The sequence below is a fragment of the Podarcis pityusensis genome (genome assembly GCF_964106645.2).
Source record: "Podarcis pityusensis genome assembly, chromosome: 10".
Classification (NCBI taxonomy): domain Eukaryota; kingdom Metazoa; phylum Chordata; class Lepidosauria; order Squamata; family Lacertidae; genus Podarcis; species Podarcis pityusensis.
In genome coordinates, this window is record NC_138035.1 from 49,355,164 (window position 1) to 49,371,680 (window position 16,517).

The following is a 16,517-nucleotide window of genomic DNA, read 5'->3' on the forward strand; positions in this document are numbered from 1 at the left end:
AGAAATATGCCTAAGTCAAACTTGGTTCAATGCAGCTTACTCCCTAGGAACTTTTGCAGAGCGTTTGCAGCTCAAGCCTGCTAAACTTGGAGGTTAGTGCTGCTGAAATCAGTAGGGCAAGTGAGATTCCCAACAGAGTGTTGCAGGCAGTGCTGGATTTACGTATAAGTTAAACAAGCTATAACTTAGGGCCCCACTCTCTTGGGGGACCCCAAAAAATTTAAAGGAAAAAAACCTGGATGTATATAAAATATAAGATAAGATAAAAAACAAATAAAATCGTTTTAGAGACCTATTAGGTCCATAAATTACCATATAGCATATATTTAACACAAAAAAACAGAAACAATTTGTTGTTGACAAAGGACAGCTGGACATATAAAGGGCCCCATTAACTTCAGTAGCTTAGGGCCTCATCAAACCTGAATCTGGCCCTGGTAGCAGGTGGCATTCCCTGTCCTCCTCCTTGGTCTTTCCTACTAGGCAACAGAGCTCATTGATGACATCTGAGACAAGGGAGTTATGCTAAATAAGTGGCACTCACTTAGCTGGTGATGGAGACAAGACTTGTTCTGCAGATAGCAGGCAACAGTTCCCACTGAGGTCCTCTGAGGCAAAGGAGTGGGACTGAGCAGCTAGAACCCACTCAGCCTGTGATGGAGGCTGATAATGACCCACACATGGAGTATGTGTTTGCTATTGGTATAGAAGATCTTCATTCAAATTAGTGTGCACAGTATTTTTTCCTGCCAGAGGAGTAGCCTGCCTATCTGAACGCATGGCGTTTCTTCAGAACAATTAACCAGCAGTAAATTAACAACTCAAGATAGATAATATATTCTCAAAATCACAGACACTGTGTTTTGATGACTCTAGGACCTTTTTTTTCCCCATTGAAAGGACTTACACCCTGGAGTAGGGTGTAAAACACAGGTGCTCATAAGAACAGAATTCTGTACCTGACAGATGTTCAGTGGCACTGTATTTTTTTGCTATGGGGGAAAAAAGTCAATTGCGCTTTTGGTGAAAGCATTTCCCCAAAATTCTCTTTTTGCTGTTAACTGTGGAAAGTTTTTCTCTTCCCGGAGTACAGTATATCTCGAGAAGAGATACTCCTGCAAGGGTAGGGAAGCAACAAGGCTTTGGAAATAAGTCCACTATCAAATCTGATTTGTGATGTCTGGTTGACTTAGTTCATAGTACAAGGAAAGCAATGTGTTGCAAAGGGCACCTCAAGCATGTCACGTGACAACCTTTTAAATGCTTGAATTGTGTGTTACAGGCAGCACAAGAGTGGACACTTGTTTTAGCAATCCCACAGGTTCTAATAAGGCTCCAGGGCCTTACATTTAACATTTGTGTTGACCTTCTGATTGCTGTAGATAAGCTGGAGTCAACGAGTGGTTCAATAGGCAGCATAGTACAATCTGTTGTGCAAGTTAATCACCAATTTAAAGGTCAATTCACTCATTTATTTTTCACTCTGTTAAGGTCCTCATGTAGTGTCTTTGCCATTCCATTTTCATGCACAGAACCATTTTTGAATTTAAAAAAGCTCCCTAGTGAATGAATGACTTACAAATTGCCATATCATGAAATCTTACCATATCTTCTGTTCAGCCCAGATGCTGAGTTTCAGCTCCAAGGGCCTTCTGGAGGTTCCCTCTTTGCAAAAAAAAAATAAAAAAAAAATGGTTGCAAAGAACCAGGCAGAGGGGCCTTCGTGGTAGCCGTGCCTGCCGTGTGGAACACCCTCCCGTCAGATGTCAAACAGATAGACAACTGTATGACTTTTAGAAGACATTTGAAGTTTTTAATGTTTGATGTTGTTCTGCATTTGACGTTTTAATTGGTTGGAAGCCACCCAAACTGGCTGGGGCAACCCAGTCAGATGGGTGGCATATAAATATAATTATTATCATCATCAGTGGGATTGCTTTAGATGGGATTCCTTCTTAAGTGCTTGCATAAATTAGACCTGTTTGTCACAGGCTGTTTAGGTTGTCTAATGCACTTGCTTCTGCATCCTGACTTCTTGCTAGAGCTGGGAATGTGACGTGAATATATGTGTTGTATGAGAGGACCCATTAAACTTGAGGTTGCTGTCCTACACTTCCTAGGCAGTAGGCCCCATTGAACGTAGTGGGACTTGCTCCTGAATAAACATGCACAAGGTTACGCTTTGAAAATGACATAGCAGTGGCTCAGCATTTCAGCCCACTTGGCTTTTGTGTCCAGTCTACTTCTTATACAAGCCTGAGGGAGGACAGTGAGGTAATAGGATATTGTTTGTCGGAGTCTTACAGTGTGTACTAGACACCTAATAGTGGGCAAACAAAGCCTATGAACAAAGGGAGTTTTGCAATAAGAACGGTGATGAGTGAAACAAAACACCTGTGAGGCCATCTGTTGTGTGGTTTTAAGTATTTCGTAAAACACTTCATGCATTCCTGGCTGTCTTCTTGCTCCTGGGTACTTTTGTGATACTCTCTCAAGGAGGGCAGGTACAGCTTCTGTGAGGTTTACTGTTTGCTAACCGTCATAAATGGGATGAAATGTATGCCTTGGTAATGAATGTCTGAGAAAGGCATGTAATACGGTTGGTAGTTATCTTGTGGTGGTAGAGTTAAGATAAGCAGACCATATAATGGCTATAATTTTATGGTTGCCGAAACTCTCTGCATGGTAGTGATAACTGCGTAGAGTTAGTTCATTGTATCCTCACACCTTGAGGGCTGGGGTATTGCCATGTCTCCTGCACTTCCACGTGCCTCATCCAAAATGAGATTGTCGCCTCTGAACATTACAGAAGTTTAGAAGTGATCAGATTGTTGCACGATTAGAGTCACCACATGTTAAGTTTTCAAGGGGACTTTGTGCTGTAAATAGCTGTGTGATGATTCCATCCTAACTTTGCTCTTGATAAAAGATTTGCATGATGGGAGGCAGCTGCCTTGGGACACCTTTCTGTATAGAGTAAACCATCATCATCATCATTTATTATTTATACCCCACCCATCCGGCTGGGTTTCCCCAGCCACTCTGGGTGGCTTCCAACAAAATATTAAAAACACAATAAAACATCAGACATTAAAAACTTCCCTAAACAGGGTTTTCTTCAGATGTCTTCTAAAAGTCAGGTAGTTGTTTATTTCTTTGACATCTGCTGGGAGAATGTTCCACAGGGCAGGCGCCACTACCAAGAAGGTCCTCTGCCTGGTTCCCTGTAACTTCGCTTCTCGCAGTGAGGTAACCGCCAGAAGGCCCTCAGAGCTGGACCTCAGTATCCGGGCTGAACAATGGGAACATGGTGTCTACCAGCTGTTGTGGACTACAACTGTGGCCGATGGAAGTTGTCCAAAACAGCTGGAGGGCACCAGGTAGGAAAATAAGATGTTAGACTATTCTTGCCTGACAAATTTTGTCCTAGAAAAAACTGGAAGAACCCCTTGCATTGGAAATAAGAAAGTGCCCAAGAGTTTGGCTGTTGAGCTGACTGGCCCAGTTGGTTAATGAATGGCATTCTTTGACTTTCTATTTCAGATGGAACCTGAAGAGTTCAGCAACCATTTCCTCATCCTCATAACTTTGTTTTCCTGTTATCCCCAGTGGGATATTGGAGATTGTCACAACCAACAACAGTACATGAGAGCGTGGGTGGAGGGGCTGTGGTGCCATTGCTGTGAAACCAGAGCTTTCCCAACCTCACCCCATCTCAGAGAGCGTAGCTCCCCTACTGCTGGAAGCTTGTAACTGCTACTGTGGTTCCCTTTGTGCGCTGCAGCCAGTCACAACTTAAGATCAGTGACTCCTTGACCTGCAGTTGTGCCAGAGCATTGGTGTGAATGCATACTACTTTATATTTATTTATTTATTTTAAATTATTTTTTATTCGTTTTTCTTCAATAATACAAACAGCAATAAACAACAGATACTAACCTAAATTAAACGACATAAACTAGCCTAAATTTCCATTACAATCTTTCAAAAAACTACAACATATTATTAATGTCTCTATTATATACGCATGTTGACCTCCCTCCCGATTTCGGGCTTCTTGATAAATCTTTCATCATACTACTTTATATTTAAATAACCTTCACATCTGAGGCTGAAAAGAATGCCCCCTCCAATAATGAATATTTTTCTTTCCCTTACAATACAAAGTTTGGCACAGTCACTTCAACCATCTAGGCTGTTTAAATTATTTCTCAAATAATTTATTTAATCATGTGAGCTTATCTGATATGGCACCTTGGTTACTTCTGGTGTTTGCTTATAAATTGTTTTGGGAAGGGACCAGATGACGTGTTGTGTTGTGTTGTGTTGTGTGGATATTGATCACTATGTACAATCATTGGTTATGAGCACAGGGTAAATCTCAGCAATTTCCAGGTTGCTCCTAGCTGCTATCCCTCTCCACCAGCCCCCAAATTAAAAACACACCCTAAAATATGCAGCATTTAATTATTCACCACCTGATGGGTTGGAGATGAATATATGAACTACCCCCAGTGAAATCATGTTAGCACAAAAGTTCTGTGTTGCTTGATCTGTTGATGGTTGCTCACATGTTAGTCGTTCCTTGATGGCATGGTTTTTGTGTGATGAAGGTGCACATACAAGCTTGTCCCTTGTTTCATATATATAAACTTGGTTTCTCATTCCTTTGGGGTTGTTGTTTTTTTGAGCCATAAGATATAATCTGCACTCCTTGTCAACCGGTGTGTTTTGAGAAGGTATAAAGTTGTATGTTCGCTGTGACACATATGGAAGTCACATTTCTTGCAGCTGTACAAGTGTTGCGAACATGACCAGTGCTTTGGTCTTCTGGACTAACTGTGGTGGGGGAAATAGGTGGGATCTCAGACCACAAGTCTAAAAGTATAAGCTTTTATATCTGAAACTAGCAAAACTGTTTTTATCAGATGTTTAAATTTTCGTGTACTAGCAACTTGTTGTGATGGGCTTAAGGGTACGTGAGCCTTGAAAAAGAAGTTGTGAACTTGGGACGAAGGTGGAGGCATGACCTATTGAATTACAGGCAAGGTTTCGTTCTTGGAATCCACTTGGAATCAGGCCCAGGAATGAAAATTGTGGTAAAATGTTACTTGTGGGGGGAGGCAGCAAACAAAGGACTGCAAACAGAGGGAGGAAGGAGCAGGTTCTGCGAGCTCTTAAATGTGGTTCACGGTAAAGCTGAAGAATACGCCTGCGTGTTAAATGTTTGGTCTGTGGCAGAGCAAGTTGGAAGGGGAAATGGTAACAGAAAGCAAAGGATGATCTGGGAGTACCAATGTGTATGACACATGCCAAATAGATGAGGTCACGGAAGTGTAAAGGATTGCGAAGGAAGTGAAGAGTCATCAGTAAGGAATGACAACTATACGCCTCCTTCTGGTTTCAGTGGCAGTATGGCCATGAGGACCAGTTAGGTAAAGGTAAAGGGACCCCTGACCATTAGGTCCAGTCGTGACCGACTCTGGGGTTGCGGCGCTCATCTCGCTTTATTGGCCGAGGAAGCCAGCATACAGCTTCAGGGTCATGTGGCCAGCATGACTAAGCCGCTTCTGGTGAAGCCAGAGCAGTGCACGGAAACACTGTTTACCTTCCCGCCAGAGCGGTACCTATTTATCTACTTGCACTTTGACGTGCTTTCAAACTGCTAGGTTGGCAGGAGCAGGGACCGAGCAATGGGAGCTCACCCTGTTGTAGGGATTCGAACCACTGACCTTCTGATCGGCAAGTCCTAGGTTCTGTGGTTTAACCCACAGCGCCACCCATGTCCCTCTGAGGACCAGTTACTGAGCAACAACCCTTGGCTTCCTGTCCTGCTTGTTGGCCACCATGGGAAAAAGAATACTGGGCCAGACAGGCCTTTGATCTGGTCCACCAGGATTCCTCTTTATATCATTTGAGCATCTCTCATTTGTGCTGAAGTTGGTGGAGGCAAAAAATATAGCTGGGGTCCACTTTATAGTTTCTGCAGTTCTCTGGACTTAGGCAGATGAAACATAGAAGCCCTGGAAGAGAGTCCGAGAGATGGCTCAGTTGGTTAGAGAGTGGTGCTGATAACACCAAGGTTACAGGTTCGATCCCTGTGTAGGACACTGAATATTCCTGCATTGCAGGTGGTTGGACTAGATGGCCCTTGGGGTCCCTTCCAACTCTACAATTCATTCTATGATTCTCTTATGATTTGGATGAGAAAGGAGACAGCAGCAGTCTCTCTTGACATTTTCTCTTGCTTCTTCTGCTGCTTCCCTTCTCCGGGCACAAAGAGATCCAGCCATGCTTGGAGTCCTCCTTGTCAAAGGGCTAGGGCCGTTTGGCGTTTAAGAGAAGTGGAGGTGAAAGATGTGAAATTAGTTGTTTGCACAATAGTGAGAGTCCTCTGCCAAGAGAAACAATCCGATAGAAGATGTTCAATGGCCTAAACCAGTGGTTTTCAACCTGCGGGCCCCCAGATGTTGTTGGACTACAACTCCCATCATCCCTGAGCTCTGGCCTTGCTAGCTAGGGGTGATGGGAGTTGTAGTTCCACAACATCTGGGGACCCACAGGTTGAGAAAGGCTGTCCTAAACCAAATAGATTATTGGACCTTGGAATTTCTATTTCTTTAATCACTGTACAGTTGTACCTTGGTTTTCAAACAGCTTAGTTCTCGAATGTTTTAGCTTCCAATCGCAGTAAACCCGGAAGTGACTGTTCAGGTTTTTGGAATCTGAACTTCCGAAGGGGCTTCCGTGACTTCTGATTGGCTGCAGGAGCTTCTTGCAGCCAATCAAAAGCCACGATTTGGTTTCCAAATGCTTTGGAAGTCAAACTGACTTCTGGAATGGATTCCGTTTGACTTCCAAGATACGACTTTACTTTTAAGGGTTTTTTTTTAAAAAAACATATATACACATTGTTTAATTGTTGAAATCTCTAAGCTTTAGAACAAAAATAATATACATTAAACAAAAAGTAGAACAAAAATATACATTAGAAACAAAAAAGGATACATTAAAATTATCAGTAAAAGTCAGAAGTTAAAAATAAGTTGGCCTAAACAAAAATCCAAGTATAAATAAAATCAGTAGTTAAAAATATACAACACTGCCTCTCTCAATAAGATGCAAAGGTAGAGCCACAAATGGTCTGACATCAAATCTGAATGCCTGCCAAGCAAAATGTAATGCAATAAGAAGGGAGTTGATCTTTATCAAAAAGTGTGAGTAACCTGTTAGGACCAACTACAACAACTGCAGATTTTACTAGTACAGCTTGAAATGAGTGAATACCCTGTTCTGTCCCTACTCTGTTAAATTATATATATATATATATATATATATATATACACACACACACACACACACACACACATACATACATATAAATATATAAATATATATTATTTGCAAATTTAATGAAGAAAAATAATATTATTAAAAATAAAGGAAAAGAAATAATATCTGAATACTGCTACTGATAAATTATCAGCTCACATTAAGGATACAGTAACCATCAGCACATTCATAATAGTTGTGTGGTTTTAGTTTTGCTTTTAAGTATATATTCTGTTTTTTGCCACCCATCTTTCATGAAGTTTTTTTCTGTCCTTTCTGCTTCATAAAACAATACAGAGGGCCACATATGACCTTGGACTTCAGCTTGCCCAACCCTGATTTAAATGATGTTTTAATTTGTTTATTTGTTTTATTTATAGTATGTTAGGCAAATCATTATTTTCCTCTCTACAAGCTCAAGGTATTGATAGACATCCTGTAAATGGTCACAACTGTTGATAATCTTTCTGAGCTTTGATGTGATTTATAGCCATGATTGGCACATTCTTCTGTTTCAGATATAATGCTAATTTTGAAACAAAATGTATACAATTAAATCAGAGTGTCTGGGGATTTGTGTCTGTCATTCAGGTTCCTCTTCCTTTGCACTCACCAAGTTGACTTCAGTTGATGCCCCCGGTTTCCCAGCTATATTCAGTATAGACCAGCCTTTCTCAGCCCTCGGTCCTTAATGTTGTTGGACCACAGATCACATCATCCCTGACCACTAGTTCTGCTAGTTTAGAGGTGATGGCAGTTGTAGCCCAACAGCATTGGAGGACTCAAGGCAGAGAAAGACAGGTGTAGATACTGGGAGCCCCAAGAGCGGTATCTGTGCTTGTTCCATTCACAATTTCCAACCCCCTACCTACAGCTCAATCAAACCACCCTGTCCCTTCATAGGATGCCCACTAACAGGCGTCATCAGTGTGAGACAGACAGTAGCAGAGCACAGTGGTTGCTGGGAAGCTGCCCTGTCCTGATAGTCTTGTCCTTGTACCTCAAGCTGCTTCTTCATTCTCTGATTCTGCTGCGATGGCTCAACAGTGCTGACAGCCCAGTTTGTTGTCCCCTGTAGTTTGTAGCGCCACCTGTCGACACTTTTGCAAACTGCAGCATGACAGCGCTCTTACATACTTGTTATATGTAAGGAAATATTCGAGGTCTGAGGAAACTTCAAAGTTTTGTTGGTGTTCCTGCTAATAAGAGACATTCAAATCTAATTTAACTCAGGTTAGTTTATGTGAGAGCTTGAATTTTCCTCATTTTTTCAGGGGATCCCCTGAAAACTGTCATCAAATTATAGGTTACCTCTGTGTCCGCAGATGTGTTGTGTAATTCATTGGAGGTTTTGTTGTAATCCTTTGCAAAATAAATAAATAAATCATGATGACACATATGGATCTCTGCATTGGATCAGTGTTTTTGTGGTTCTGGCAAGCTTTAGATTTGTGATTTACTCACATTTTTTAATGGTGCAGTCTACCAGTACAGTGGTGCCTTGGGTTAAGAACTTAATTCGTTCTGGAGGTCCGTTCTTAACCTGAAACTGTTCTTAACCTGAAGCACCACTCTAGCTAATGGGGCCTCCCACTGCCGCTGCGCTGCCAGAGCACAATTTCTGTTCTCATCCTGAAGCAAAGTTCTTAACCCGAGGTACTATTTCTGGGTTAGCGGAGTCTGTAACCTGAAGCATATGTAACCTGAAGCGTATGTAACCTGAGGTACCACTGTATAAGTTTTAATTTTATGGCTTTTTTTGGAGGGGAGGATATAGAATTACGTGAATTTACTAAAATCCAGTTTCATTTTTCTGGATTTGACTTTTATTCAGACCCCATGGAAAAAAGGGGGGGCAGATAGTTTGCCTGTTGTGGGGAGGGAGAACAGAAGGGAGCAAAGGGGTTTTTGCCTGTGACCTGCTCTCAAAACTCCATGTGGGCCAGTGGGCCTAGAAAGATTGAGGACCTCTGACTGAAGGTATGATGTTCTTTAAGACAGTGTAACACTCAGTGCAGAGATGAGAGAGCTTTATCTTCAAGTGCATCTTTCAGATAACCAGTACCAAAAATTTAGTGTGGTTTAATTACTTACTCTGCCTTTGAACTATATTGAGATGTAATTAAACTACTAATGTCTTGCCCGCTGTTAGTTAACAAACGAATGTTCTTTCTCTTCCCGCATTCCCACAATAAAGCTCCAGCAAGCCTTATCTGTAAAGGAGGCTGCCTTGGAGTAATTTGCCAGTTAGTTAACATCTGATCTGAAGGTGAGATTATTCAGATCCATTAGGAACAGCTGAAATTCATGAAGGGGGGGGGGGGCTATTATCCAGCCAGTTGTAAGAAATTTCTCTTTTATGAAGCAATGGTGACACAAAGACTGCAGTGTGTACGCTCTCCCTAACTGAATACTTTCACACTGCAATTTAGGAGGCGTGCAGTTCAGGAAATTGCTGGCTTAGGCTGAAGCACAGTTTTACTGCAAGGAAAATTTTATTTGTCACTCAAGTAATTGGCAGTTTTTAGTACCTTATTAGTAATTACCTTATGAACACTAACATCTAAACTAAAGCCTCTTAAACTTGTTATCTACCTTTGTCTTGCTCACTCATAAATCTGCCGCATGGCTCATCCGTTGGGGGTTTTTTAAAAAAAAGATTTAAATAAGACCTTGCATCTAAGAGTTAAATTTAAAGAGCCTAGACTCGACAGGCCAAGGGCTGAAATTTGATGCTGAGTGAGAACAATGTCTGAGGTGTAACAAAATATCACTTCTTTTTAACACATCTGGTGTGAGGGCTAGTTAATCCACAACTTCTGGCTTCTCTTTTTAGCCAATTTCTTGGTTTTAATGAGTGGTGATTAATCTCAGCCTCTAACTTCCCTTAAGTGCTTATATGGGTACCTCAGTTGCCAGACATCCTGTTTTAAATAGAAACAACTTATTTTGAAGGAACAGTCCCATTGATGTGCTCAGAGTACCCTCAAATGGTATAATTTTAGCAGAATTGAGGTGGGCAAGCCAGCTTCTCCCTCTGCTTAGATTTAAAACATGATAAACCACATTACGTCTCTGCCCTTTCATATTTTCTAATCTGCCCCATAAAGTAGCCTGACGGGCCTGGCATCAGCACTTGGCAGCTTCCAGCAACTTCTAGTAACCCAGTGCCCAGCAACTGGGTCACCAGCAACAATGCCTGCTTTGGGTTTCTTGCTATAGGCAGCTAGGGCTCTGAACCACCATTTTGAATTTACCAGAGGGCTCCTGCATTGCTCCAGAGTACTGAAGGCATTTAAAAGAGGCAGCTCGTGGCATCTTGCCTCAGAAGCCCAACAATCTTATCTATGAAGGATAGGAGCGAGGAATCTCTGCGGCCTTCCAAATGTTTGTTGGACTCCATCTCGCATCATGCCTGGGCATTGGTGATGCTGACTGAGGCTGAAGGGCCACGAACTCCTTGTGCCTGATATAGGAGAAGGCCCAGCAAAAAGCTCTTTGCCTAGTCCTCCCTCAAACCTGGAAGTGTCTTCTGGCAGGCATCTCAACAAGGATTGCCAATTATTTATTGATCTCAAGCATTTTTACCCTCATTCTTTAGCTGAAAAGGCTCCCAGAGTAGCTTCCAAGATCAATAGTAAGATCATCCCTGCTGCTTTCAGGCTTGACATCCAAAGGAATGTATGTATGTATGGAAGGGTTGGTAGCAAACTCGGGTACCAGTTTTTGAAGACACAGTTCTTATGAGGACCAGTTGGAATGGAAGTAGGATGGAACTGGCTGTTGTTGAGGGTAAGCCAGAGGCAATGGAATAGCCGTGTTTCCATTTCCCCCCATCTGTTCTATATCTGCTGTTATGTGACCTTCTCCTATTTGGGCAAGAATTTTCAGAGGGTTGTTGTTGGATCCTGAATGCAGAAAAACATCCTGGAATTATGTGGAAGGATGAAACGATGCAGTCTTTATGAAAACTTTAAAGCACCTTCTATTCCTCTAAGCATGGCACATGGTATCTCTTTTGCTGGTGGCACCCTATCCTACACACAAACATGAGATCAAATTGTTCTAATTTTGTTCAGAGCGGGCGACTGGTGGCCCTTTTCTTGGGTTGATAGCTGAGGAGAAGAGAGCTTTGCTTGTGGTTATTTTAAATTGTGCTCTTGACAGAATAAGAGCAGCATGTTTGACACTGTGCCTGACCTAGTGCCTGATACCTCCTGGGTCAGCTCTACAATTTATTTGCTTCCTTTGGGAGAGTCAGTTCAGCACAATAAGAAATAGTCATTATGAATAATTTGTTTCCTCAAAAGAACTAAATTTTAATTTCAGATACGATGCCAATGAACACTGTAGCAGAACAGCAAAGTTGCAATGATCACATACCCTGTTATTAGATGTGTACATGGAAGGCCTTATTCTTGTTGTGTTCAGGTTTTGGATGTTTTTCTTCTTTGGCTCCCAAGTTCACAGTGTTCCCCTTCTTTGGCTCCTGAATTCTGCTTCTTAACTTGTTCTCCTGTCTCACATTATAATCACCTCTTCCTTTTTTTGTTCTTTTCCTGGTGGTATTAATTATAAATTTCTTAATTCCAAAGACGTTCATGTTTTGTTTGTCCTCCTCTCCTTGATTTCCTCCCCATGTTTTGTTCGTTGCACATTGCTCAGTCTCATCCATCTGACTAGCTGCTCTGTTCTGTCACGTCTTTATCATTTTTCTCTGGCTTTTCCATGTGTTCAGAGCTTTTTGCATCTTAATAGTTGCCTTCCCTCTTCTTCTCTTTTTGTGTGCTACGCCTCTTTTGCTCATGGTTCCTTGTATGTGATTTTTTTTGGGGGGAGGGGGTTGGAAATGTTGAGACTTCCCCTCCATTCATTTTCCCCTGCATCCCCCTGCCCCAGAGACTCCACCAACCCTCCATAATCTTTATGTTGTTTTGCTTTTATGTGTGGCTCTGACATTGCAGTTTTCTCCATGTCTGGTCAGAAATAAGCTCCGTGGAGTTCAGTGGGACTTACGGCCAGGTGCATGAATATAGGATTGCTACTTTCATTCTGCCAAACTTTTTATTTTTCCTTAAGTTCTTGGGAAGTACAATCATTTCATTACTTGTCTGGAAACTGCCTTAAATTTGACATGCAAATTTTAATTTAGGACAAGTAACAAGATTACAGACATCTTGCCTGAAGACCTGAAACCATTCCAGTCTCTAGAAACTTTGGACTTGAGCAACAACAATATTTCTGTGCTTAAGGCGGAGTCATTTCCTTCTCTGATGCTCAAGTACATGTAAGTTTAACTTTATTTAAGACAAGGCTTTCATTACATCTTGAGTTCTAAAATCGTATATTAATTTACTGTCTGATAAGCATAGTTAAAGTAGTAGACTAAAGTAAAAGCAGCCCTTTCAGTATGTGTGATTTTAAAAATAATAATAATAGTCCTATAAAGACATTGGGTTAAATCTAATGGTCCCTTCTATGAGTGGAAGGACAGAATATCTTTCAGTCATTGAAATATTATTTTGAGAATTTAAATTCTATTTGCCATTGGATCAGTGCTGGTTATTTCCTGTCTGCTAGGTACCATAGACTTTGGCTGAAGGCAAAACGTATGTTTCCATTCAAAGTTCCCCTTAACCACCGATTGGAGGTTGACAGAGGTGGGGTAGATTTTAAAGCGATTATTAAGTTCTTAAGTTAGGATTAGCAGTTACCACATAGTCGGTAATGAGGTCTTGGTACGAAATCGGCTACAATTTCCATAGCTGCTAACTGTCATTGTTTCCACAGCCACATTAATAATAATCGAATAATCTCCATGGAACCAGGCACTTTTGACAACCTGTCTAGCACACTTCAAGTATTAAAGCTGAACAGGAACCGAATTTCAGCCATCCCACAGAAGATGTTTAAACTCCCTCATCTCCAGCATCTGTAAGTACAGCCCAACTGTTTTAAATTAGTCTTGCAGGCTTCTGGCAGCGGTTGAGCATCAACCTCAGTAGTAACCACATAAAGGCACAAAAGCTTTAGATAGAACAGAGGCATAGTTCTCATGATGCATTCATGTTTTAAACCGAGGATGAGGAACTGGTTGTGCTCCAGATGTTGCTAGACACCAGCTCCCATCAGCTGCAGTCAGTGTGGCCAGTTGTCAGAGATGTTGAGACCTGTAGACCAACAACACAATGGAGATCACAGTTTCCACCATCCCTGTCCTAAGGTTTCATATTGATATGATCTGCTTGCTTTGCCCTGAGTAATGCCCCTACTGTTGCAGCTCACAATTTTATCCTGGTACATCAGGAAGATCTGGCGTTTATTTGTTAGTGTTCCATCTCGCTACAAGCAACATACGTAATCAACAATTTGTGGGGCCACACTTTGACGTTCTGATTGTACCAAGAGAGGAGCAGCCCAGAATATATATATATATATATATATATATATATATATATATATATAAATAATTTATTATTTATACCCCGCCCATCTGGCTGGGCTTCCCCAGCCACTCAGGGCAGCTTCCAAAAAAATATTAAAATATTGTAATACATCAAACATTAAAAGCTTCCCTAAACAGGGCTGCCTTCAGATGTCTTCTAAAAGTCTGGTAGTTGTTGTTCTCTTTGACATCTGGTAGGAGGGCGTTCCACAGGGTGGGTGCCACTACCGAGAAGGCCCTCTGCCTGGTTCCCTGTAACTTGGCTTCTCGCAGTGAGGGAACTGCCAGAAGGCCCTCGGTGCTGGACCTCAGTGTGTATATATATATATATATATATATATATATATATGCTGGGAAGTCTGAGCTTATTTTAGTTAACTTGGATCTCTTTTTTTTTCCCCTCAGAGAAATGAACCGTAACAAAATTAAAAAAATAGATGGGCTTACGTTTCAAGGACTTCCTTCTTTGAAATCTTTAAGAATACAAAGAAATGGGCTAGCTAGGCTCATGGATGGAGCTTTCTGGGGATTAAGTAGCATGGAAATCCTGTAAGTATACGCTTCCATAGTCTTCAAAAAATAACCATTTTTGAATCCCTTAGTACATTGCTTATTTTGAGTAACTGCGATGCTAACAATATATAAATGTACAACCCACCAACTTGTAAAACTTTCTGGCTTCTGTTTCCAGTAGGAAGAGCCTTAATTTCTTCTTGTTATGTATTGATTTTTAAGTTTTCATATGAAACTTGAGGTCTTTCCCCCCCTTTTTCTGTTTCTATGTATGTATGTGTGTGTGTACAGGCAGCTGGATCATAACAACCTAACAGAGATTACCAAAGGCTGGCTTTATGGGTTGCTGATGTTGCAGCAGCTCCATCTTAGCCAAAATGCTATCAGCAGAATCAGCCCTGATGCCTGGGAGTTTTGCCAAAAACTCAGTGAGCTGTGAGTAGTAGTTTTGTGTTTAAACCCTTCCATTTTTAAGAGCAGGGTACAAGCCAAAGCATGAACAGCTTACCAGTGAGCTGTGAATTTTTTTGTAACAAGATTTCTAAAGGTGGCAACAGCTGTTTGTGTGTTAGTTAATGCAATGATATTTTGTTGTGAGGAGCTGAAGCCAACTGCGTCCCCCCCCCCTTCGTAAAAGTTATGTTTGGTCTTTCGTTACTGTAATTTTTTAAATAAGGAAGCCCATTCTGCTATTTTCTGTGTAATGAAAAATAATGTGCAAGCTTATATCAAAAATAATCAGGCTGAACTTAATCAGGGGACGAATTGTGAATTGGGTTTGGGTTCCTTATTAATTCTGATTAAAGCAAACGTTTCTCCTCCTCTCAAACTTGCAGGGACTTAACTGATAATCATTTAACCCGGCTAGAGGATTCAAGCTTTGTTGGTTTAAGCCTACTTGTGAGGCTGAATGTTGGGAACAACAGAGTGAGCTACATTGCCGATTGTGCCTTCCGAGGACTATCGAGTTTGCAGACTTTGTAAGTTTCATAGTAGGGTTTTTCTCTACAATACCAAGACTATCTTAGTGTAGATGAATGTGAAGGAATTCTAAACAATGAATACATCTTGATACAAGGAAGGTTTTGTCTCTGCTGCCATTGATATGCATTGACAACAACTGTTGAAGCTACTTTAACTGTTTCAATTTTATTTCACACACACACACACACACACACACACACAGTGGTACCTTGGGTTAAGAACTTAATTCGTTCCGGAGGTCCGTTCTTAACCTGAAACTGTTCTTAACCTGAAGCACCACTTTAGCTAATGGGGCCTCCTGCTGCCGCCGCGCTGCCAGAGCACGATTTCTGTTCTCATCCTGAAGCAAAGTTCTTAACCTGAAGCACTATTTCTGGGTTAGTGGAGTCTGTAACCTGAAGCGTATGTAACCTGAAGCGTATGTAACCCGAGGTACCACTGTATATATACTTCACATTTTAGAATAATTCCTCACAACAGGCGTGAAAAAAATAAAAATCAGTTGAACAAAAAGTAAAATCATGACATAGGAGGGCTGCTTTACTTTGCTGATTTTATGACATGCAGCTGCTGCTTTTGAAAACGACTTTTAAGAGGGTGCTTCTAAGCACTGTGTGTGGAAAGAGTAACCAATTTCCTGGGTTTCCAGTTGGGTAAAACATTTAGGCTAGGGGTGAACATGCCGCTGGGTTCCCAATGTGCTTCCTTCTAGGAATCAATTGCTTTTGTGATTTAAACTTACTTGTACACTTTGAAGACCCTGGATCTGACTTATCTATTTCTTTCAACAGGGATCTTAAAAACAATGAAATCTCCTGGACAATTGAAGATATGAATGGCGCCTTTTCTGGACTTGACAAACTTAGGTGGCTGTAAGTACAACTTACTGCTTTATCTTCAAATGCAGATTCTGTATTCCCCATTCCACCCCATCTGCTATTGTCCTTCCAGATCTCTTTCCGCTTTCGCACATTAGAGAGAGGCAATGGAGGCAAAAGTAAAGATTAAAGAAGGACTAGGCAGGAAGGATGGGAAAGAAAAGATTGCTAGTATTGCTAGTGGTTGAGGGAAGCTAGTGGTTGAGGGAAGCTAGTGGTTGAGGGAAGCTGGAAGTCATCTGTAAGGTGGATTTGGCCACTAGGGTGCTTGGCTGTACGTTAACATTTACAGTCATACCTTGGATCCCAAACACCTTGCGAGTTGAAGGTTTTGGCTCGCGAACGCTGCAAACCCAGAAGTGAGC

The 16,517-nt window shown here is 41.4% G+C and overlaps 1 protein-coding gene across 1 annotated transcript in view; it reads left to right on the forward strand.

The window, feature by feature from the left end:
• Positions 1-16,517, forward strand: part of LRIG3 (leucine rich repeats and immunoglobulin like domains 3) — a 54,947-nt gene that overhangs the window by 21,190 nt on the left and 17,240 nt on the right. The window contains exons 4-9 of the mRNA XM_081022307.1: positions 12,485-12,619; positions 13,123-13,266; positions 14,183-14,326; positions 14,582-14,725; positions 15,127-15,270; positions 16,066-16,146. Coding sequence (XP_080878433.1) covers positions 12,485-12,619; positions 13,123-13,266; positions 14,183-14,326; positions 14,582-14,725; positions 15,127-15,270; positions 16,066-16,146 — 792 coding nt within the window. The remainder of the gene's footprint in view (positions 1-12,484; positions 12,620-13,122; positions 13,267-14,182; positions 14,327-14,581; positions 14,726-15,126; positions 15,271-16,065; positions 16,147-16,517) is intronic.